Genomic DNA, 25,482 nt, shown 5'->3' with positions numbered 1-25,482 from the left:
TATCTGCAGGGAGGTGGCGGGGTTATATCTGCAGGGAGGTGGCGGGGTTATATCTGCAGGGAGGTATATACTATTTTATAGACTATATGTGTACTTTCACACCTTGGTCAGCAATGTCATGTGACTTTGTGGAAATGGGTAATTCTTCCCAGGATTGTGGGGAGTCTTGGGTGCAGTGTTTGGGGTACAATAGGACAACAAATAGTATCACTGGGTGCACATCTCTCTGTGTAATACATGATGGGCGGCCACACCTGATTTAAGGGCTGCACAAACAAACAGTGATCGTCCGTGCGCCCCTGGCTAAATGGTAACAGCCATGTGATAGGATCAGTAAAGGCCATCTTGCGGATTTTTGCTTGTTTGCCTCCTTGCACGGCCCCATGACCATCGTGTAAAAGGAGCCCAAGTCTGCACTTTTATACAGCAGTAAACCTGGGCCAGTGAGCTGACAGGGGATGCTGGGAGATTTCTGCAAGTACAAGTTAAATAAATCAATGTATGTAAAAGTTACTCCTCTTATGTATACTACTTCTGTTTCATGTCCAGAGAACATTTGCCTAAATTCAGCAAACGGGCTGGAGCGGTGATGGTGCTGCCCCGATGGATGGTGCCATGGTCCGTACACTGCCCCCATGGGTGGCGCCATGGTCCGTACACTGCCCCCATGGGTGGCGCCATGGTCCCTGCACTGCCCCCATGGGTGGCGCCATGGTCCGTGCACTGCCCCCATGGGTGGTGCCATGGTCCGTGCACTGCCCCGATGGGTGGCGCCATGGTCCGTGCACTGCCCCCATGGGTGGCGCCATGGTCCGTACACTGCCTCCATGGGTGGCGCCATGGTCCGTACACTGCCTCCATGGGTGGCGCCATGGTCCGTACACTGCCTCCATGGGTGGCGCCATGGTCCGTACACTGCCTCCATGGGTGGTGCCATGGTCCGTACACTGCCACCATGGGTGGAGCCATGGTCCGTACACTGCCCCCATGGGTGGCGCCATGGTCCGTACACTTCCCCAGCCTGTGATGCTGCTTCATTGCTCTGTTTTTTCTCTGTTGCCTCTATGGACAGTGATGACTCGCAGATACGTTAATATTTCTGTGACACTGAAGCGTTCCTTGTTCTCCCCCTCAGGTGCTGGGCGCTCGCTCTGTTTGGAGGGAACAGTGAGACCGGCTTTGAGCAGAATACAACGTACTCGGTGTTCAGTATTTCCATCACTCTGACAGATGCCGGATATGAACACTTCTATGAGGTACGATGAGGCAGCAGGAGAAACGTGAAGGAAAACACATGTTCCCTTTAGAGAAGATTAATCTGCCCTTCTATATGCTTTATAGTGGGGGTAGGGAACCTTGGTGTTTACACCTCAGCATATCTGACTAGTCTTTAGGCAATGGCATCAGGTTTTCCCTAGAATAGATGATTGGAGTGGTCCGCCATGTAAGTTACTTACACATTTAGGAGGTAACCTATCTTACCATTTATTTCACAGGTCACTCATCTGGTATTTCAGTATCTGAAAATGTTACAGCAGCTCGGCCCACAGGAGAGGTAGGTGCTGCACCGTATAATCATATACATAGAGATAGATATATACATACAGTATATAGTAGATGATTCTGACCTCCGCTCATCTCTTTCTGTCTTCAGGATCTTCCAGGAAATTCAGAAGATTGAGGCCAATGAATTTCGCTATCAGGAGCAGGTACCAAAATTATGGAGTAATACAGCGATAACTAGTGATGGAGGTCACACAGCGGTCACTAGTGATGGGGTCACACAGCGGTCTCTAGTGATGGGGTCACACAGCAGTCTCTAGTGATGAGGTCACACAGCGGTCTCTAGTGATGAGGTCACACAGCGGTCTCTAGTGATGAGGTCACACAGCGGTCTCTAGTGATGGGGTCACACAGCGGTCTCTAGTGATGGGGTCACACAGCGGTCTCTAGTGATGGGATCACACAGCGGTCTCTAGTGATGGGGTCACACAGCGGTCTCTAGTGATGAGGTCACACAGCGGTCTCTAGTGATGGGGTCACACAGCGGTCTCTAGTGATGGGGTCACACAGCGGTCTCTAGTGATGGGGTCACACAGCGGTCTCTAGTGATGGGATCACACAGCGGTCTCTAGTGATGGGGGCACACAGCGGTCTCTAGTGATGGGGTCACACAGCGGTCTCTAGTGATAAGGGGTCACACAGCGGTCTCTAGTGATAAGGGGTCACACAGCGGTCTCTAGTGATAAGGGGTCACACAGCGGTCTCTAGTGATAAGGGGTCACACAGCGGTTTCTAGTGATAAGGGGTCACACAGCGGTCTCTAGTGATAAGGGGGCACACAGCGGTCTCTAGTGATAAGGGGGCACACAGGTTTCTATATCGGCTCTATAACCGGCTTAAATCTAACATGTCAAAATATTAACGTTTCCCCCCCCCCCCCCCCCCCCCCCCCCCCCCCCTCTTTCTAGACTGATCCTATAGAATTTGTTGAGAATATCTGTGAGAACATGCAGCTGTTCCCCAAAGAAGATTTCCTGACTGGAGATCAGCTTCTCTTCGACTACAACCCTGATGTGAGTGGTTAGCAGCCGTACATACTAGATGTGTCTGATGATTGTGATGGGAGCGGCCGAGCATCTGATGTGTATAGGGGGACTCCCAGCTCTCCCCCTAATACATGATGTCAGGGAGATGAGGATCAGGCATGTTGGGTTTTAGCTGTCCAATCCTTTGTTCTCGGGCAGATAAACCGCTGCCAGAGTAATCTTGACAGCAGCTTTCTGGGACTAGATGTGAGAACTTTGAGATTTTATGTGTGTTGTGTGGTCTGTACTGTCTGCAGGGGATGGAAATATATATAGAAATGAGATGAGATGAGGGGTTTATGAGAATTTGTGAGACTTGTTTTTTTGCATAATCGGTAAGTGACAGCTGAGTGGACCTTGACGTCGACTGATCCACATGCTTCTATGTACAGGTCATTGCTGATGCTCTTCGAGGTCTGACCCCTGAGAGAGCGAACCTACTTCTCCTGTCCCCAGAAAATGAAGGCAAATGTAACCTGAGGGAGAAGTGGTTCGGCACTCAGTATAGCACTGAAGGTAAAACTCTATACACCAGGGATGGGGAACTATCAGCCCTCCAGATGTAGCAAAACTACAATTCCCATCATGTCTGGACAGCCGTCGCTAAAGCTCTCCAGACATGATGGGAGTTGTAGTTTGGCCATAGGTGGAGGGGCGGAAGGTTCTCCATGCCTGCTATATTAGCTCTGCATGTATAACACTATGTGCAATCTATTCTGTTATATTTCTCTGCAGAGATTGATGCAAAATGGAAAGAAGTCTGGGCCACTGATTTTCCTATTAACCCCGATCTCCATCTTCCAGCTGAGAACAAGTTCATTGGTAAGTGATATAGTGAGGAGGGTTCAGTGTAATAGGACAAGCAGTCGGTGTTTAATCGTTTATTGGTTGACCGCTTCATTCATAGACTTCATGTCTCCCTGTGTATTAAAGGATGTGCGGCCAACCGTGATGGGCGCAGAGGGTGGCACAAACAATCTTAAGAGTCTTTTAAAGGGGTACTCTGGCGATTTTATATAAAGTTATACAGATTTGTAATGTACTTCTGTTTAAGAATCTCCAGTCTCCCAGTACTTATCAACTGCTGTATGTCCTGCAGGAAGTGGTGTATTCTCTCCAGTCTGACACAGTGCTCTCTGCTGCCACCTCTGTCCATGTCAGGAACTGTCCAGAGCAGGAGAGGTTTTCTATGGGGATTTGCTGTTGCTCTGGACAGTTCCTGACATGGACAGAGGTGGCAGCAGAGAGCACTGTGTCAGACTGGAGGGAATACACCACTTTCTGCAGGACATACAGCAGCTGATAAGTACTGGAAGACTGGAGATTCTTAAACAGAAGTACATTACAAATCTGTATAACTTTCTGACAACAGTTGATTTAAAAGAATTTTTTTCGCTAGAGTACCCCTTAAACCAAGTGGCAATCTTCAGGTCTGGGACTTGTTCATGTTGTGCAGGTAATAGGGCCCTTACTGTCTTCTTACCCCTTCGCAGCCACTGACTTTACCCTGAAGGCGTCTGACTATCCAGATGCAGAATATCCTGAGAAGATACAAGATGTGGAGCAGGGCTGCCTCTGGTACAAGAAAGACAACAAGTTTAAGATCCCTAAAGGTATGAGAGAGTCCCTAAAGGTACGGGATGGTCATAGAGTTCACGTTCTAGTGGAGCCGTGCTGCTGTCTGATATCTGGCTGGTGTAGTTGGACCTGGAGCTGATGCTGGTTTTGTAACTTTGAACATTTATTTTTTTTCTTTATAGCTTACATTCGCTTCCATCTGATCTCTCCATTAATCCAGCAATCACCAGAAACGTAAGTTCACAAGCTACTGGGTGCGTGGCCTGTAAGGTTCTCGGCACGCAACCTCCCCCGAGCTCATTCTCCATGTGTGTTCTAGCGATTGGTGAGGGTCTCGTCACCCAGACCGACGCATCTCTAGGACATGTGTAACGTTTCCGATGACTGTAATGTTTTGAAGGGGTTAATCGGCACTTATAAAATATTGCTGCATATAAGACAATAAATCCTATACTTACCGGTCCTTGGTGTTGTCCTCTGGTGTCTTCGGTGTCCCCCACTGACTGCAGATCCTCCGCTTCCAAGACGGAACTCGTCTCAGGAGGGACAGCCAGCTCAGCAAATCACTGACAGAGACGAGACAGCCCCATAGCCAGTGATTGGCCTAGCCGGCTGTCTGTCCTGGGATGAGTTCGTCTCGGAAGTGGAGGCTCCACAGTCAGCTGGGGGCACCAGAGGATGACACTGAGGGAGCTCGGAGAGGTAAGTATAACATAGGGCTGGGCGATATTGGCCTAAATCAATATCGCGGTTTATCGCGGTTGTAGCTGCGGTAACGATAATTGAACGATAATTATGACACGCCCCTTTTTTGCAAACCACACCCACTTGCTATGCCAAACGAGCAATATTTTAAATAAAAAAAATAAAAGTAATGTCGTCATTATTAGGGGGTCTCAGCAGAGACCTGGACGTGTATCTACAGGGGGTTACATAGGGAAAGGGGTGTATGACTGTAAAGGGAGGGTCAGATATGGGGTGTATTACTATACAGGGGGGCTGATAGCAGTGTATGTCTATATGGGGGGCTGATAGTGTATGACTATACAGGGGGCACGGACAGGGGTGTATGATATACAGGGAGGACGGACAGGGGTGTATGATATACAGGGGGCACGGACAGGGGTGTATGATATACAGGGGGGTGGATAGGGGTGTATGATATACAAGGGGCACGGACAGGGGTGTATGATATACAGGGGGCACGGACAGGGGTGTATGATATACAGGGGGGTGGATAGGGGTGTATGATATACAGGGGGGATGATAGCAGTGTATGACTATACAGGGGGGACGGACGGGTGTATGATATACGGGGGGCAGCTAGGGGTGTATGTGTATACGGGGGCTGATAGCAGTGTATGACTATACAGGGGGGACGGATGGGTGTATGACTACAGGGGGGCTGATAGTGTATGACTATACAGGGGGCACGGATAGGGGTGTATGACTATACAGGGAGGACGGATAGGGGTGTATGACTACAGGGGGGCTGATAGTGTATGACTATACAGGGAGGACGGACAGGGGTGTATGACTATACAGGGAGGACGGACAGGGGTGTATGACTATACAGGGAGGACGGATAGGGGTGTATGACTACAGGGGGGCTGATAGTGTATGACTATACAGGGAGGACGGACAGGGGTGTATGACTATACAGGGAGGACGGACAGGGGTGTATGACTATACAGGGAGGACGGATAGGGGTGTATGACTACAGGGGGGCTGATAGCAGTGTATGTCTATACGGGGGGCTGATAGCAGTGTAAGTCTATACAGGGGGGGGCTGATAGCAGTATATGACTAAACGGGGGCTGATAGGGGTGTATTACTATACGGGGGGCTGATAGGGGTGTATTACTATACGGGGGGCGGATAGGGGTGTATGACTATACGGGGGCTGATAGAGGTGTATGACTATATAGGGGGCACATAGGGGTGGATAGAGGTGTATGACTATATAGGGGGCACATAGGGGTGGATAGGGGTGTATGACTATATAGGGGGCACATAGGGGTGGATAGGGGTGTATGACTATATAGGGGGCACATAGGGATAGATGGTGGATAGGGGTGTATGACTATAGGGGGGACGATTAGGGCTTTATTACTATATAAGGGGCACATAGGGATGAGGGTATGGGAAGTACAGTGCTGCAGCTTAGGAGGAATGAATGGGCTGCAGCAGGCAGGATGCTACACACATAACTTATAGGAGACATTGCTGTGTGCTGCAGCCCATTCATTCCTCCTAAGCTGCAGCACTGTACTGTTAATGATGCTGATGGAACTACAGTACGGCAGCCTCCCAAATGCTGCTCCTCCATATCCTGCCCGTGTCCTCCCTGCACACACAGGACAACAGGTGCAGCGCTTCCCGGTCATGTGTGTGTGGTGTGAGATCGCTCGTACGGGACAGGACTGATGGGGGGGGGGGGGGGGGGGCGCTCGGACGGGACTGGGGCGGGGGCGTTCGTACGGTACTGATTCGGGAGGGGATACTGGGACGGGTGCAGGCGCATTGGTAACGGGCGGGGGGCGCTTGTACGGGCCGGGTGCAGGAGGATGGGGCACTCACACTCTCACCACTGCTGCTCCTCCTCCACCTCCCGCTCTGATATCAGTGTCCCTGCACATAACGTGCAGCGCTCACGCCGGGCCGCACGTGTGTGTGTGTGTTGGGGGACGCTCTGACAGGGGGAAGGTACTGACAAGCCGGGACTGGAGCGGGGAGGAGGCGCTCCGACAGGTCGGACAGCTCAGACCAGGAGATAAAAATACAAAAATACCGCAGATACCGTCCTGGCCAAGTTGAGGTCGGTTAACCGACGCCAGAGACGGTATCGGTATTTTTGCGGTATACCGCCCAGCCCTAGTATAACATGTTTATTGTTTTATATGCACCAGCAGCAATATATTTTTAAAAAATGCTTAACTCCAGACAACCCCTTTAAAATGTTGTTACATGTGGATTTCGTCTTCTCAATATGCAAATGAGCAGAGAAGAATCCAATGTCCATAGGAAATCACTGGATTTTGTTAATGACTATTGGTGACTTTATAAATTGCTATTAGTATTATTGAGTTGAACGTTGTCTTTTTTGATGCTCCTGTTCTGTTCTGAACGTCTGTTCTGTTCCTGCTGTTTCAGCTTGGTTCTCTTTGACATCTTTGTTAACATTTTGGCTCACACACTGGCAGAGCCGGCCTATGAAGCAGATGTGGCTCAGCTAGAATATAAGCTGGTGGCCGGAGAACATGGACTTGTTATTAAAGTGAAGGGATTCAACCACAAGCTGCCAGTAAGTATACGGCTCCTTTTTGCCACCTCCTCCTTTTCCTAAATTACTTATTAACTCCCTGTCCTGGGAGGGATAACAGACGAGCAGCTTACTGGGGGTCAGCTACATGCTTCTCTCTGCAAGTCTATGGAGAGGGGAGGCGGGAAAAGGAGGGGCTGGGGAAACCGACCGAGAGACTGCAGGAGTATTAGAGCTTGATTCACAGCTTAGACTGCTCATTACTGCTCTATATTGTCCTCCATGCTGCTATTACCTTTTAGGGTGTGTATAGAGACATAGGACAGCAGGATCTGTATGTGCAGGATATGTATGAGCATTCTGTATGTGCACAGGAACAACACAAACTTAGAGGAGAAAACAGGTGAAAAATGTCATATACATGTTATATATAATAGACAAAAATGGTGCTGCTTTTCTTCGTGTGCACACACTGAAAAGCTACTCCTTATTGCCTAATTTACACCAGGGATTGGTTCTTTGCTAAATCACCGACATCTTCCTTTACGTTCTGTTACCTCTGTATTGTAGCTACTTTTCGAGTTGATCATCGATCATCTGGCCGACTTCACGGCTTCTCTTGACGTCTATGAGATGATCACAGAACAGTTGAAGAAGACTTACTTCAACATTCTGATCAAGCCTGAGAAGCTGGGGAAGTAAGTAACAATGAGGAGGTAAATTCATTGCATAACTGCATAGTGTTATGGCCGACGGGTTTCCTGTGCCTGTGACCCATGTCTTACAGAAGGTGGCCATAACTTGCTGTGGGCACTGGCGTTCTAGCTCTGCGTCCTTATACGCTCTATTATGTCTCCTACAGGGATGTTCGGCTCCTGATCCTGGAACATAACCGCTGGTCCATGATAGAAAAGTATCACACTATCCTCAAGGGCCTGACCCTGGAACAACTACTCTCATTTGTTGAGCAGTTCAAGTCTCGGCTGTATGTAGAAGGCCTGGCCCAGGGGAACTTTACCAGCAAGGTGGGTGTATGGCGTCTGTCGTTCTTCTGAAAGCTTCTTCCATCCACCTATATCTGTGCTAAATGGATATTACACTGTGCTGCTGCTTTATATTCTAAGTCTGCAGCACATTGATCGATTCCGAGGTAAAAGAGATGTCGCTGTTCTCGGTGAAGCTGCTGAATACCAATAAGCTGCTGCCTGCGCCTCTGCATGATATGCGGATGTCTCACCCTCCACCTCAGCCCGTTCTGTCTGTGATCATATGATGTCACTGCCAATTTATGTATTTTCAGTAACGTTATTTTTTTCTTTCTTTTATGTCATCAAGGAGTCTGCAGAGTTCCTGAATTATGTTAAAAGGTGAGACCTTATATATAAGAACCTGTTCATTGTCTGGACAGTCCGCGGAATCTGCCCGCGCATAGAATGGAGTCTATTGCATGGGCGGAAATGCGTGTGGCCACGAGCTGCGGAATCCGCAATGGGGTTTAAGTCGGGATTCCGTAGTGTGCACGTACCCTAAGAGACAATGCTTCCTCCTCGGCGTCTCCTGTGCAGTAGGGACATATCAGCAGGTTAGATTCATCTCACCTGCTGATAGCTCCCCTATAACTATGATGTGTCATTCCTCAACATGTGATTTACTGCAGGCGGAAACCTGGGTAGATTAGTAAGATAATCAGGTTGGATAAGTAGATAAAGTTTTCTTGTCATGTTTAAAGGAGGAAAAATCCATAAAGGCAGAAATCCCCATAAGGGACAAAAAGCGGGTTGACAGGAGGGGTCTTCCTATTGATGTCATGCTAGAGTCACTAGTAGAGATGAGTGACCCTGGAGCAGCTGGAGTCCATCTGAACCCGATCGTTTGGCATTTGATTAGCGGTGGCTGCTGAAGTTGGATAAAGCCCTAGGGCTATGTGGAAAACATGGATATAGTCATTGGCTGTATACATGGTTTCCAGACAACCTTAGAGCTTTATCCAACTTCAGCAGCCCCGCTAATCAAATACCGAATGATCGGGTTCAGATGGACCCGAACCCGGTTCACTAATCTCTAGTCACTAGAGAATATCATTAAAAATTACCTCCCTGTAGGATCTGACAAATCCCCTCTCTACTCTTGTTGTTATAACTTGGAATACCCCTTTAAAAAAAAATCTCTTACTCACCCCCAAACTTGAAGGAGGTTATGCAGTTAGACAATCACAGCCACTTTCTTCCAGAGACAGCACTGCTCAGTTGCATTGAAGTGAATGGAGCTTGATGGCAAACCACAGCAGAAATGGGGACAAGAGCGTTTTTGTTTTTTTTTCCTCTAATGCTGGAGAACCCCTTTAACAGCACTGAGTTCAGTGGTAACTAAAAGTAATTTTTATTCTTCACAGGCCCCAGCTGGTTTGTGATCGTAGTCATTATGAAAACATTAGACATGTCCTAGAGGCAAATGAAGAAAAAGTCTGAGTGTTCAGAGCCTGGCAGATCAGTGGGATGAGCAGGGATAGGAAGCCGGCTGTCACCAGATGATGCGGCTGTGCTGCCCGTCTTCCATTAGTCTGATTATTTGTGTTTGAGTGTGATCACTTTCTTGTTCGAAAAGAGCCAAAGGATACGGACAGCTTCCAGGGACTTAAGATCAATAATGGGAGGAGGAGGAGGGGGTAGACGTGTAACGTTGGCTCTAGCTGTTGTGCAGAGTGTATTACAGAATCCATAAGTGCCAGGTAGAAGCAGTAGGTGGCATTGACCATTGTCAGCATCCTCATGTGACCTCTCTCTCTGCTTGACCTTTGTTCTTCTCACCAGTAAGCTGCAGTTTCTGCCACTAAAGGACAAGGTCCCGGTGCAGTTCCAGGTGGTCGAGTTACCAACATCTCATCATCTCTGTAAAGTCAAATCTCTGAATAAAGGCGACTCCAACTCTGAGGTCACCGTGTATTACCAGGTGGGAATATGGGGGAACTTATCACTAAGATGGGAAAGAGGGTTATTAATGTATTTAAAGGGGCTATCCTGAGGTTTAAAAGTTAATCCTTATTCCCAGGAGACTTGTATGGGGTCTGATCTCTGGGACCCCCACCAATCAGGAGAACAGAGGTCATTTGTCTCAGTGAATGGTGTAGCAGAGCACAAGTTCGGTCACCACTCCATTCATTGTTTACTGTATTCCCGTATTCTGCCAAGAACTGAACTTGGTAAATGGGGTGGCCGAGTGTGCATGCTGCTGCTCAGTCCATTCAGGGGACGACAGACCTCTGTGCTGGTGATCAGTGGGGCCCCTATTCTGCGTGTAGGGGATTAGTTTTAATCTTTAGATAACTGCTTTAAACTGTACCTGTCGTATCATAGAGACACGTCAAAAGTTTTGATCGGTCTGAGTGTTCAGACCCCTACTGACCGTGAGAACGAGACGGGAGAAGACTGTACTCGGTGCAGTCCTCTTCCGACTCTTTGTCATGAGATGAGTTATAATGTTAGTCTATGAGCCCGACTCTTTCACTGACACAGAGCAGGGAGCGGACTGTGCTGCAGCGCGCTCCTCTCCCTGCTCAGAACTTTTGACATGTCTCTATGATGTCTCTGTGACTTTTTTTTTTTTTTTTTTTATTGCAGTCTGGGGCTAGGAATCTACACGACTACACATTGATGGAGCTGCTCGTGGTGAGTATTCTAGCTCCTGTCTGTCTAAAGGACAATATAATAGGCTAATGTCAACTATATATTATTATTATTATTATTATTATTATTATTATTATTATTATTATTATATATTTTTATTATTATTATTATTATTATTATTATTATTTATTTTATTTTTTATTTATTTTTTTTTTACTTTTTTTTTATATTTTATTTTATTTTTAAATGTCTCCAGATGCACATGGAGGAACCTTGCTTTGACTTCCTTAGGACCAAGCAGACTCTGGGGTAAGCGGCCACGCCTGCGGTATTATCCCATGTTATGATCCATAGAGTCAGATATCAGAAGTCTGAAGTGTCTCTCCCTATCCCCCCTCGTCTGCAGGTACCACGTGTATCCAACCTGCAGAAATACCTCTGGAATTCTGGGATTTTCTGTCACCGTTGAAACTCAAGCGAATAAATTCAAGTGAGTGAAGTGTGATACGACTACAAAGTGACGAATATGTCCGTACGTCCGTCCCTGAGAGATTGTATGTTATAGAGAAGGACGTTCTGTAACATTTGGAAAACCCTATAAGGCACGGATGGGGAACCTTTGGCCCGCCAGCTGTTTCAAAACTACAACCCTATAGTGAACCCTATAGAAAAAGTTATACAGATTTGTAAATTACTTCTATGTGAAAATCTACAGTCTTCCAGAACTTATCAGCTGCTGTATGTCCTACAGGAAGTGAAGTATTCTCTCCAGTGTGACACAGTGCTCTCTGCTGCCACCTCTGTCCATGTCAGGAACTGTCCAGAGCAGCAGCAAATCCCTATAGAAAACCTCTGCTTCTCTGACAGTTCCTGACATGGACAGAGGTGGCAGCAGAGAGTACGGTGTCAGACTGGAGAGAATAGGCCACTTCCTGCAGGACATACAGCAGTTGATAAGTACTGGAAGAATGGGGGATTTTTGGATAGAAGTAAATTACAAATCCGTATAACTTTCTGACACCAGTTGATTTGAAAGAAAACTCATTTCGGCAGAGTTCCTCTTTAAGTCTTTGTATTCTTTATACTTGGGGCTACTCACTGCGTACACACCTCAGGATGTGGGGTCAGGGTTCCTGTAAGGCAGCTGACACAGATGGATGACGCTGGCTGATGAAGTGTCCGGGCGGCAGTTCTGGTTACGCAGCGGATTCATCTAGGAAAATGTTCTGTCCGGATGTTCTGGAATCCATTAATGATATTGATTCACCCATAAATTATGGCAGAAATGTACAAACCCGTCCAGAGCTGAAATGCTGGGTCAGCGTGGTCACAGGGCGTTGTGGAGAGGGGGCGGACATCACAGGTCTGTACACATATCCCCCAGAATGCACTAGGGGGCAGTAGTTATCCTGCAGGGTATATGGAGCTATATGGATTACTGCAGGGTATATTGAGCTATATCAGGCATGTCCAAAGTCCGGCCGGAGGGCCATTTGCGGCCCGCGTTCCGAACTTTTACGGCCCCCCAGGTATCCAGCTTGCTATTATCTGCCTGTGTTATAAAGCATATAGCATGTAGCATGTAAAATGGTCGGCCCTCGCACATGTTCACTTCATCAAATTTGGCACTCTTCGAAAAAAGTTTGGACATGCCTGAGCTATATGGATTACTGCAGGGTGTATGGAGCTATATGGATTACTGCAGGGTGTATGGAGCTATATGGATTACTGCAGGGTGTATGGAGCTATATGGATTACTGCAGGGTGTATGGAGATATATGGATTACTGCAGGGTATATGGATTACTGCAGGGTGTATGGAGCTATATGGATTACTGCAGGGTATATGGATTACTGCAGGGTGTATGGAGCTATATGGATTACTGCAGGGTATATGGAGCTATATGGATTACTGCAGGGTGTATGGAGATATATGGATTACTGCAGGGTATATGGATTACTGCAGGGTGTATGGAGCTATATGGATTACTGCAGGGTATATGGATTACTGCAGGGTGTATGGAGCTATATGGATTACTGCAGGGTATATGGAGCTATATGGATTACTGCAGGGTGTATGGAGCTATATGGATTACTGCAGGGTATATGGAGCTATATGGATCACTGCAGGGTATATGGAGCTATATGGATTACTGCAGGGTGTATGGAGCTATATGGATTACTGCAGGGTATATGGAGCTATATGGATTACTGCAGGGTATATGGAGCTATATGGATTACTGCAGGGCATATGGAGCTATATGGATTACTGGAGGGTATATGGAGCTATATGGATTACTGCAGGGTATATGGAGCTATATGGATTACTGCAGGGTGTATGGAGCTATATGGATTACTGCAGGGTGTATGGAGCTATATGGATTACTGCAGGGTATATGGAGCTATATGGATTACTGCAGGGTGTATGGATTACTGCAGGGTATATGGAGCTATATGGATTACTGCAGGGTGTATGGAGCTATATGGATTACTGCAGGGTGTATGAAGCTATATGGATTACTGCAGGGTATATGGATTACTGCACGGTGTATGGATTACTGCAGGGTGTATGGAGCTATATGGATTACTGCAGGGTATATGGATTACTGCAGGGTATATGGATTACTGCAGGGTATATGGAGCTATATGGATTACTGCAGGGTGTATGGATTACTGCAGGGTATATGGAGCTATATGGATTACTGCAGGGTATATGGATTACTGCAGGGTATATGAAGCTATATGGATTACTGCAGGGTATATGGAGCTATATGGATTACTGCAGGGTATATACTATAACAAGCTGGTTTTAGGTCGCAGCTAGAAGTGCTTGCACATTATAATATGCAACTCCTATGAAATGTCACCCGTACCTGATCAGTGGGAATTACTGGAAGGGACCCCCACAGTCCTCAGAATGAAGGGGCAGCAATGCTGGTATTCTCTCCAGTCTGACACAGTGCTCTCTGCTGCCACCTCTGTCCATGTCAGGAACTGTCCAGAGCAGGAGAGGTTTTCTATGGGGATTTGCTGCTGCTCTGGACAGTTCCTGACATGGACAAAGGTGGCAGCAGAGAGCACTGTGTCAGTCTGGAGAGAATACACCACTTTCTGCAGGACGTGCAGCAGCTTATAAGTACTGGAAGACCGGAGACAAGTTGATTTAAAAGAAAAAAAATCCACCTTTATAACCCCTTTGTGTCATTTCGCAACTTGCATGGCCGTTTTTATTGTAGTGTTGAATTCCCAAGGAGGAGAGAGAGACCAGAGACATCTTGCAGGGTGTGTAGAGGAGATAAGTGGAGGTGTGTGGAGCAAACACTGATTTGCACTGGTATTTGGAGAATTCCTCTAGGGGCCGGGTAAGGGGATATGTGCACTTGTAATGATGGATGAGCAAGTAGTAAAATGTAATAAAACTTTTGGTGGGTTACAGAGACCTCACTGATAATTATTAGAATGGATGGAGAGAAGTGCACGGATCTGTACTTCACCCCCCAACAATCTGCGATCTCCATGCCACTGCAGGACACGCGCCCCATTCTAAGTGTAAGATGCCTGTCCCCTGCACCTGGATGGAGATCACAGTGAGACAGCATGTAACCTTCCTGTAAGGGGGGGGGGGGGGGGGAGAGTCCTGTGTCCTGTGCCATGTGTCTCTGTTACATTGATGCTTCCCACAGTATGACGTCTTTTCTTATATTCTGCAGCTCTGAATTGGTGGACAAGAAAATAGAAGAATTCCTGGTTTGCTTTGGGGAAAAAATTGATAATTTAACGGATGACGCCTTTAAAACACAGGTACTGGATGGCGGGAACTAAGTCAGCGGCTCAGAATCTCACAGCACATTGTTACTATACTGTGATGGTGTAATAATGAACTCAGAGGCCTAACTAAGAGACTGCATCAGGTCCAGGCGCTGGGGTTCTGCAGGGACCCCAAAATCCCTGCTGTCCTCTGCAGTCGTGTCAATGTCTCATTCATTCTCTATGGAGCTGCCAGAGATGGACAGCAGCCGCCCATTGTCCATCTTCAGCGGCTTCATAGAGAATGGAATGAAACTGCAGCACATCCGCTTCTGGGATTTCAGGGTCCCAATTCTTGGGATGACGGGGAGCCCCAGCAGTCAGCCCCTCCCCCCCCCCCCCCTGCTGATCTGTCCGGCGCTCCTGTTCTATCACTTTACCAGGTCTTGTCCTTCTCTTTGCAGGTTAAGGCTTTAATAAAGCTGAAGGAGTGTGAGGACACTCACCTGGGAGAAGAAGTGGACCGGAACTGGGGAGAAGTCCTCACTCAGCAGTATCTCTTCGACCGCTTGGAGCATGAGGTGAACTCCATGATCTCACCTCTATAATATGTTCTATTAGACGTGAGCCAGAACATACCTGCTACAGTCTGACTTCTGGGCCCCCACTGATACTGAGAATGAAGGGGCCACAATGGTGGATCAGTGCTGTGTCCTGCACCGTCTTTCTGTAGCACAGCCCTGGCTGAATAAGTAGGATTGGCTGCAGATTGTGGCACGACCAAGTAACTGAGAGCGCTGCTCTGGAGGGAAAACATAGAAGAGGCTGCAGCTCTAAACCAGCACATGCAGGATCAGCGGGGTCCCAGAGGTCGGCTCTCCCACCAGTCATAAGGTGATCGCATAGCACTAACAATATACCTTCACCTTATCAAAAAGACCCTCTGACGGTTCTTAATATATGTTTTATCCCAGCACAATGTTCGGGCATATTCACACATCACAGATTTGTCGCAGTTATTTCTGTTCCTTTCCCCTGAAGGGGGTGATTGTAGCAGCAGGATGCAGCCTCCTCCCTCCCCCACCCTGACTGACATACAGAGCTCATACACTGAACCATGTGCTACAATCAGTCAGAGCAGGGAGGGGTGGGGGAGCAAGGAGGCTGCTGCCTGCTCTGTATTGGCAATGGACACCTCTGGAAGGAAGGGGGGGAGAGCACATACGAGGCAGATCTGCCAGGGAGAATCTCTTCCCATCTGACTTCTCATAATTTTATACTTCAGATTGACGTCCTGAAGACATTTAAAAAGGAAGACATGAACAGCTGGTTCCAGAGCCACCGAGGCAGTGACCGCAAGGTCCTGAGTGTCCACGTGAGTTCTCACTCATTACATTGTATTCTGGCCCATTAGACTCCAACCTGTAACGCTTATTCTGCAGTCCTAAGCAATGGCTGCAGGTCTCTTCCATTGGAAAGCTGGATGTTTCCTACAACTAGAAGGATATTCCAGTGTTACACAAGACGTCCGTGCAGGAGCTGCCTGCTCGGCCAATCAGTGGTCACATTGATGTCCCGTCCTGGCCAGTGATTGGCTGATGTCCTGCTCTGATGTCTTGTCTAGTCTCAGAAGCAGTGAGCAGCCGGAGGGATGCTTGAATGAGAGCGTTGCGGGATTGATGTATCTTTATTGTCACTTGTACATAATCCAGACTGTTTCTTACAGGTGGTTGGATTTGGGGAGAAGGAACCGGACACTGTCACCTCTCAGACTCCTTCAGGGGAACCCGAATCCTCATACGGAAACATCAACAATCTGATTTTCCTCCCTGCGTCTCCCCTGATGGCCGACACTGTGCAGATCACGGACATCCGCAGCTTTACCAGCACCTTAAAACTGCTGCCGTATCACAAGATCATCGTCTGATCGCTTCCCCTTTAGCTGATGGAACGTGCAGTGGACTCATTTACACTTTGTATTTTTCAAGGTTTATAGTTTATTTTTCCTGGAAGCTTTTAAAGAGACAGTTCATTAAATAAGTAAGATTACGAAGCTCTGATGTGAGCGCAGGACTGGGCCGAGCGCCCGCGGCCTCTGACTGTTTTAACTTTTCTTGCGTGTGGAGCGCATGAGTTTTAAGCACCTAGATCTATCATGTACACCGATCAGCCGTAATATTAAAACCACTGACAGGTGACGTCAATAACATGGATTATTATATATGGAGAATGGCTCCTGTCACGGGTGGGATATATAAGGCGACATGTGCTGGAAGTATAAGGATCTAAGTGACTGGGTCAGAGCATCTACAGAATAGCCGGTCTCCTGGGTGTCTGTACCGGTCAGTGACTGATGAGCAATCCTGTGGATAGCTTATCAGTCCATTTTCCCCAGAAAAGCCCTTTAAATTGGTTAGCCCACAGCATTGGCAATGATTGTTCTATAGCAGTGGTTACTTCAAGGGGTTATCAGGTTAGGTAAAATATATGTTTAATCACCCCCCCCCCCTTCCTGGAGACAATTAATTCCATACATGTTATTACCTTATCTGTCTCCTTCCCCCAGTTCTGCGCTGCTGCTTTCCACTAAAGACACAGAAAACTGTAGTTGAGCTGTTCAGGCCATCTCTGCTCTCAACCTCCTCTTCTTCTCCCCTTTGTCTCCAAGACTAACCAGCTCCCTGGTTGGCTGTCTCTGCACACTTTCTTCTCTGTGGTTTATATCAGCTGTCTCAGAAGGAAGGGGAGAGACTGACATAAAAGCTGACACACAGTTCTCTGTGTCTTCAGTAGAAAGCAGCGTCTCAGAACTGGGGAAGGAGACAGAAAAGGTAATGACATGTATAAAAGGAATTGTTAGTCTCCAGGAAGAGGGTGTATTTTACCTAACTGGATAATCCCTTTAAATGAGTTGTCACTTTGGTCACGAGGCACACTCCTCTTTCCCAACTATTATATGCGGTCCTGCACAGTATGAACAGGTGGTTTTAATGTTATGGCTGTTCGCTATATTGTTGTTCTTTTAAGAATGGACAATAAAGGATTATGGCTGTGTCTTTTTAGTTACATTCATAAATATAAGAAAATGACGTTGAATTAGTTTTTTTTGTCACATAGATCTTTTTATTTTTTCCAAAGCTGCTCAGAATCGACCGGACAGGGCGAGTATTTACACCCCCAGCAAACAAAACTTTTTACATTTCTCTAGGACACATTCATATTTTTTAAGTGACTGGGACACTTTAAGATTCAAACGGTGCCAAGTAGAGGTACACTGTAAATAAAAGTGGGGGTCTGCTTTAAAGTGATCGATCAGCTGCATACACATGATCGATCCATTTTATAGGCCAAACCTTGTGTTCTTGCTGGAACTCCAGCAAAAAAAGAAAGTGTCAGAGATCTATAATTTAAGAATCTTCAGTCTTCCAGTACTTATCAGCTGCTGTATGTCCTGCAGGAAGTGGTAGATTCTATCCAGTCTGACAGTGCTCTCTGCTGCCACCTCTGTCCATGTCAGGAACTGTCCAGAGCAGCAGCAAATCCTCATAGAAAACCTCTGCTCTGGACAGTTCCTGACATGTTTTTTCTTGACCTATTGTACTTTAGGTTAGTGGTAAATTTTGACCGATATCCGCATAAATATCCACATTTCATGAAAAAAAAAATGCAAAATCAGCATTTTTTTTAACTTTTAATTTTCGGCAGTCACTGCATGGGTTATATTGTAAGCCGTGTACTGGGGTAGGTTCCCCAGGATACAGCGAAGTCACAACCAAGGAACGCGACTCCAACACCAGTTTAAAGGAGAAGTCCGTCGAAAATGTTTATTAAAGTATTGTGTTGTCCCCCAAAAGTTATACAAATCCCCAATATGCACTTATTACGGGGAAATGCACATAGTGTTTTTTTCCCTGCACTTATTACTGCATTAAGGCTTCACTTCCTGGATAACATGGGGATGTCACGTCCCGACTCCCAGAGCTGTGGAGGATGGATGGATGAGAGGATGATTGCAAACACTGAGCATCCCCCTGCCATCATCCTCTCCAGCAGCCACAGCCCGCAAAGCTCTAGGAGTCGGGTCGTGACATCACCATGTTATCCAGGAAGTGACATCCCCACGTTATCCAGGAAGTGACATCCCCACGTTATCCAGGAAGTGACATCGCCACGTTATCCAGGAAGTGACGTCCCCACGTTATCCAGGAAGTGACGTCGCCACGTTATCCAGGAAGTGACATCGCCACGTTATCCAGGAAGTGACGTCGCCACGTTATCCAGGAAGTGACGTCGCCACGTTATCCAGGAAGTGACGTCACCACGTTATCCAGGAAGTGACATCACCACGTTATCCAGGAAGTGACATCATCACGTTATCCAGGAAGTGACATCATCATGTTATCCAGGAAGTGAAGCCTTGATGCAGTAGTAAGTGCAGGAAAAAAAAGCTATAAGCATTTCCCGTAATAAGTGTATATTGAGGATTTGTATAATTTTTGGGGGGGCAATACAATACTTTAAAAGTTTTCTCCGGACTTCTCCTTTAACAAAAACTGCACTTTTCTTATTACCTTTTTATTTTTCCGTACTCAAATATCCCAAAATTACATACTGTCAGGTGTAAGCCGAGACTTCTGTACTATACAGCTTGCCGTTGTGTGTTTTACTCATACACAGAGTAACTTTACCTACTAGCAGGCTGGAATAGACACCTGTTATCAGTGTGTATCTTATAAACTACATACAATTCCCTAAAATACAGGTAATAGTATCGAAGGGCAAACGGCCGCGTATGTTGGTATTACGGTGAAGAAGAAATATGCCCCATGTAGACGGCGTCAGGTCTCAGTCTGTAACTACTACAGCCAGCGCTCTCATCAAAATGGCCGCTCCAGACTTCCCTCATCTCCTCCTTCTTCTTCCCTCTGGTCACATGTTCCAGCTGCCAGGTTCGTCTTTCTTGACAACACCGGCTGTGTACTGCATCTTGTGGCCAAATGCAAAATGTTAATTTGAATCCATAAATCATACATATTTCTATACACAGTTAAATTTCCCTGCTTAACAACAATGCGGCTCTTTTACCATCTCATAATATCGTTTTATAACGTTACTGCCAGCGTTGTTATGCACGCGGTAATACCAAATATATATACTTTATTATTTGCATAATGGGGATTATGGGGGAGATTTATCAAACATGGTGTAAAGTGAGACTGGCTCAGTCGCCCCTGGCAACCAATCAGATTCCACCTTTCATTCCTCAGACTCTTTGGAAAATGAAAGGTGGAATCTGATTGGTTGCCGGGGCGACTGGGCCAGTTTCACTTTACACCATGTTTGATAAATCTCCCCCAATGTGTGAGTGCTGACTGATCAGTTTCCATAGCTATGATACTGGGCTTCCAGTTTAACAGTTGTTTTTTAGGACAATAACTGCATCACCTGCCAAGCGGACCGCAGGGAAGATCTTGGAGGGGGGGGGGGGTCAGATTGACGGTACTTCGTCGATTTTAATTTCAAACACACACACACTTGCTCTTACTGTACTACTTTCAGCGTAAGGGTACAAACACACACGGCATATACGCTGCGTATTTACTGCTGCGATACGCAGCAAATACGCAGCAGATACGCAGCAGATTAGATCTAAGTAACTGAACACAGCATCAAATCTGCTGCGTATCTGCTGCGTATACGCTGTGTGTGTTTGTACCGGCCTAATATCCGGCCCTGGGGATTTTTCATCCAGGTTTATCTATAAATCCAGGGACGTAGACCAGGCCCGGACTGGCCATAGGGCATCTCTGGCAAATGCCAGAGGGGCTAACTGACCCTTTACATGCCCGCCAGACTGCTCCCTCCCCCAACTCTGCACAGCTGCTGCACGCTCGCGGGATTGGCTGTGCTGCAGCATCAGGAGGAGTTTACCAGCTCAGCTGTTGGTCTCCTCTTCTGCTGTGATGTCACGTGTCCGCACTTCCCCTCACGTGAGGGAAAACGCTTGGGACGCGCTGTTTCCTGATTTGGGCTAGCCAGTTTTGTCAGAGCAGGCAACCCAGAACTAACATCCAACCTCATAGATAGGGAATGATGGGAGTTGTAGTTCCCAAACAGCTATAGATCTTCAGGAACTGCTGGGAGTTGTAGTTCTCCCAACAAAATACATTTTTTATTAAGGTAAAATGGACACCCCAGAATTATCTATTTTTTGGGGGAGAACTACAACTCCCAGCAGTTCCTGAAGGTCTATAGCTGTCAGGGCATGATGGGAGTGCTTCCTACAAAATATATATTTTTTTATGTAAAATGAATACCCCAGAATTATGTAATACCCAATCCCATCAGTTGTAAACTACAACTCCCAGCATGCCCTGACAGCTATAGACCTTCAGGAACTGCTGAGAGTTGTGACAGAAAATCCTTAATCTACAAAAGTACATAAATCCTTCTCAGTGGACGTGACTCACCACCATGTATACGGGATCCGAACTTCAGGCAGCACTGCGCACACATCGCCCTGGTGACAATCAGTTGGCGGACGTCATTCATGTGGGTGTATACCGTTACTACGTCCACTGATGAATTGTGTTACAGTAACCATTAGGGCTTTATTGTATGGAGCAGAAAATCTATCAGACCGGGCAGGCTACTGGGATATCCCCCAACTCCAGGGCCTAGACCACATCCCGGTACCAAGTTCTAGGTATCAGGAGAACCAATATCAATAATTACAGCGGCAGGAGGCATTCTGGATGTACAAGCTGAAGACCCTCTTTCCTTGTAGATTAAACAGGAATATTGCACCTAAAAATACATATACTGCACCTTTTTCCCTCCCTATCTCTGGTATTTTAAAGAGAGTGTATATTAAAGGGGAACTCCAGCAAAAATCTTTTCCTTTCAAATCAACTAGTGTCAGAAAGTTATATAAATTTGTATATTACTTCTATTTAAAAATCTCTACTCTTCCCATACTTATCAGCTTCTGTATGCCCTGCAGGAAGTGGTGTATTCTCTACAGTCTGACACAGTGCTCTCTGCTGCCACCTCTGTCCATGTCAGGAACTGTCCAGAGCAGCAGCAAATCCCCATAGAAAACCTCTCCTGCTCTGGACAGTTCCTGGCATGGACAGAGGTGGCAGCAGAGAGCAATGTGTCAGACTGGCAAGAATACACCACTTCCTGCAGGACATACAGCAGCTGATAAGTACTGGAATATTTGACATTTTTAAATAGAAGTAAATTACAAATCTGTATAAAGTTCTGAAACCAGTTGATTTGAAAGAAAAATATTTTCGCTGGAGTGCCCCTTTAAGTTCCCCCATTTCCACTCTTAGATCCAGTTTTATGCATTCACAGCTATATTCAGCATTTTAGTCATATGATTATATATATATCTTTTTATATTGGCCTTAGCTCCTATTCACATTACATGCATTTATAATGCATTTTTGTTTTTTTGTTTTTTATTCGATCGTGCTATTTGATGCAGACTTCCGCATTTAACCTCAGTGTTGTATTTTTCCTCTTCTGAAGGGTATATTTTAGTATTTATGCGTATTTGCACCTTGCACATAGGCTCATATGTCAGTACAAACCGAATGCCTACGTCCTTATACTACCACAATGAAGTCACACTGCTCGGTCGTTTAGTTAGGAGTATATATACTGTACACTTTATTTATAGTCTTCATTCTATACTCGCTGTTTTCTGTATTCCCACCCCCTAATATACCCCGGTGTACTGTTGTGTCAGTCTTTTTGACACATGATTCACAGGTCCTCAACCCTACAGTGTAGAGATCAGCCCGACATAGAAGAACAGGGAAAAGACTGAGCTGTAAGTGCTCTGTGTCAGTCAGTCAGTGGCTGTGTGTGTCAGTCAGTCAGTAGCTGTGTGTCAGTCAGTCAGTGGCTGTGTTGTCAGTGTCTGTGTCAGTGCTGTTATTTTAAAACAATCGCTGTTATTTTGAAATAACATCCGTCATTTGCCATGAAATGGCGGCCATCCACTCAACTTCAACAATGCGTGAACAGAGCCTTTCCATGTTTTCAATCCACTCCTGGTTTTGGTTGCAGAATACTGACTTAAAGGGGTGCTCCAGCGTGGGGGCACTTTTTTGGGGGGACCTGGGAGGAGGCGGTTGAAATAAAAGACGTTCACTTACCTCCCCGGTTCCAGCGGCGGGTCCCACATCACGGCGCTCCGGTTTACGGTTCCCGGCCGCTTCCGGGTACCTGACGCCGCCCGAGACGCTCAGCCACTCAGTGAAGGAGGCGTGATCCGAGCGAACTTCAAACGGATCCCGCCTCCTTCACTGAGTGGCTGAGCGGACCTGAGACGTCACGTCTCGGGCCCACGTCAGACACCCGGAAGCAGCCGGGAACCGGGCGCAGTGATGCAGGACCCGCCGCTGGAATCGGGGAGGTAAGTGGACGTCTTTTATTTCAGCCACCTCCTCCCCGGTCCCCAAAAAAAAGTCCCGTCCCCCCCCAGCTGGAGCACCCCTTTAAGTACTGAGCAAAATACTGTGTGGGAACATGGCCATAAAGTGCAAAAGTACAAAATAGGAGACTGGACCTGGATACAGTAAGTACAGCTGTTATATAGCAGCCTTCAGGAGACTGGACCTGGATACAGTAAGTATAGCTGTTATATAGCAGCCTTCAGGAGACTGGACCTGGATACAGTAAGTATAGCTGTTATATAGCAGCCTTCAGGAGACTGGACCTGGATACAGTAAGTACAGCTGTTATATAGCAGCCTTCAGGAGACTGGACCTGGATACAGTAAGTATAGCTGTTATATAGCTGCCATCAGGAGACTGGACCTGGATACAGTAAGTATAGCTGTTATATAGCAGCCTTCAGGAGACTGGACCTGGATACAGTAAGTATAGCTGTTATATAGCTGCCTTCAGGAGACTGGACCTGGATACAGTAAGTATAGCTGTTATATAGCTGCCATCAGGAGACCGGACCTGGATACAGTAAGTATAGCTGTTATATAGCTGCCTTCAGGAGACTGGACCTGGATACAGTGAGTATAGCTGTTATATAGCTGCCATCAGGAGGCTGGACCTGGATACAGTAAGTATAGCTGTTATATAGCAGCCTTCAGGAGACTGGACCTGGATACAGTAAGTATAGCTGTTATATAGCTGCCTTCAGGAGGCTGGACCTTAATACGGTAAGTATAGCTGTTATATAGGATAATGGATTGTCCACCGCTCCAGTTAAATAAAAGTAGAATCTTTATTTCACATCTTTAAAATGGATGACAAAACAATAAAAACATGCGCCATGTTGGCACCAGGTGTTTTCATCTACCTGCTCCTTCCCAGGATCCCGCCACACAAACAGAGGACTAAGCACAAGATACAAGGGTGAGCTGACTGCAACTTGTTTTCTACTATAGCTGTTATATAGCCGCCTTCAGGAGACTGGACCTGGATACAGTAAGTATAGCTGTTATATAGCCGCCTTCAGGAGACTGGACCTGGATACAGTAAGTATAGCTGTTATATAGCCGCATTCAGGAGACTGGACCTGGATACAGTAAGTATAGCTGTTATATAGCAGCCTTCAGGAGACTGGACCTGGATACAGTAAGTATAGCTGTTATATAGCAGCCTTCAGGAGACTGGACCTGGATACAGTAAGTATAGCTGTTATATAGCTGCCTTCAGGAGACTGGACCTGGATACAGTAAGTATAGCTGTTATACAGCTGCCCTCAGGAGACTGGACCTGGATACAATAAGTATAGCTGTTATATAGCAGCCTTCAGGAGACTGGACCTGGATACAGTAAGTATAGCTGTTATATAGCTGCCTTCAGGAGACTGGACCTGGATACAGTAAGTATAGCTGTTATACAGCTGCCCTCAGGAGACTGGACCTGGATACAATAAGTATAGCTGTTATATAGCAGCCTTCAGGAGACTGGACCTGGATACAGTAAGTATAGCTGTTATATAGCTGCCTTCAGGAGACTGGACCTGGATACAGTAAGTATAGCTGTTATATAGCTGCCTTCAGGAGACTGGACCTGGATACAGTAAGTATAGCTGTTATATAGTTGCCTTCAGGAGACTGGACCTGGATACAGTTAGTATAGCTGTTATATAGCAGCCTTCAGGAGACTGGACCTGGATACAGTAAGTATAGCTGTTATATAGCAGCCTTCAGGAGACTGGACCTGGATACAGTAAGTATAGCTGTTATATAGTTGCCTTCAGGAGACTGGACCTGGATACAGTTAGTATAGCTGTTATATAGCAGCCTTCAGGAGACTGGACCTGGATACAGTAAGTATAGCTGTTATATAGCAGCCTTCAGGAGACTGGACCTGGATACAGTAAGTATAGCTGTTATATAGTTGCCTTCAGGAGACTGGACCTGGATACAGTTAGTATAGCTGTTATATAGCAGCCTTCAGGAGACTGGACCTGGATACAGTAAGTATAGCTGGTATATAGCAGCCTTCAGGAGACTGGACCTGGATATAGTAAGTATAGCTGTTATATAGCAGCCTTCAGGAGACTGGACCTGGATACAGTAAGTATAGCTGTTATATAGCTGCCTTCAGGAGACTGGACCTGGATACAGTAAGTATAGCTGTAATATAGCTGCCTTCAGGAGACTGGACCTGGATACAGTAAGTATAGCTGTTATATAGCTG

General features: G+C 46.5%; 1 protein-coding gene across 1 annotated transcript in view; it reads left to right on the top strand.

Annotated features, from left to right (window-relative positions):
• NRDC (nardilysin convertase) overlaps positions 1-17,851 on the top strand; it is a 30,895-nt gene extending 13,044 nt beyond the window's left edge. The window contains exons 12-31 of the mRNA XM_069981605.1: positions 1,136-1,256; positions 1,497-1,555; positions 1,655-1,709; positions 2,472-2,576; positions 2,981-3,104; positions 3,324-3,410; positions 4,082-4,201; positions 4,349-4,400; positions 7,320-7,470; positions 7,999-8,126; positions 8,291-8,453; positions 8,764-8,795; positions 10,239-10,377; positions 11,046-11,093; positions 11,308-11,360; positions 11,458-11,541; positions 14,761-14,851; positions 15,262-15,378; positions 16,083-16,172; positions 16,524-17,851. Of these exons, the coding sequence (XP_069837706.1) occupies positions 1,136-1,256; positions 1,497-1,555; positions 1,655-1,709; positions 2,472-2,576; positions 2,981-3,104; positions 3,324-3,410; positions 4,082-4,201; positions 4,349-4,400; positions 7,320-7,470; positions 7,999-8,126; positions 8,291-8,453; positions 8,764-8,795; positions 10,239-10,377; positions 11,046-11,093; positions 11,308-11,360; positions 11,458-11,541; positions 14,761-14,851; positions 15,262-15,378; positions 16,083-16,172; positions 16,524-16,724 (2,020 nt within the window). The 3' untranslated portion in view covers positions 16,725-17,851. The remainder of the gene's footprint in view (positions 1-1,135; positions 1,257-1,496; positions 1,556-1,654; positions 1,710-2,471; positions 2,577-2,980; positions 3,105-3,323; positions 3,411-4,081; positions 4,202-4,348; positions 4,401-7,319; positions 7,471-7,998; positions 8,127-8,290; positions 8,454-8,763; positions 8,796-10,238; positions 10,378-11,045; positions 11,094-11,307; positions 11,361-11,457; positions 11,542-14,760; positions 14,852-15,261; positions 15,379-16,082; positions 16,173-16,523) is intronic.
• Positions 17,852-25,482: the final 7,631 nt, after the last annotated feature.

Source organism: Dendropsophus ebraccatus, chromosome 8 (genome assembly GCF_027789765.1).
Source record: "Dendropsophus ebraccatus isolate aDenEbr1 chromosome 8, aDenEbr1.pat, whole genome shotgun sequence".
Taxonomy (NCBI): domain Eukaryota; kingdom Metazoa; phylum Chordata; class Amphibia; order Anura; family Hylidae; genus Dendropsophus; species Dendropsophus ebraccatus.
The sequence above is the reverse complement of the archived record's forward strand: the minus strand, read 5'-3'. Positions and strand labels throughout refer to the sequence as shown.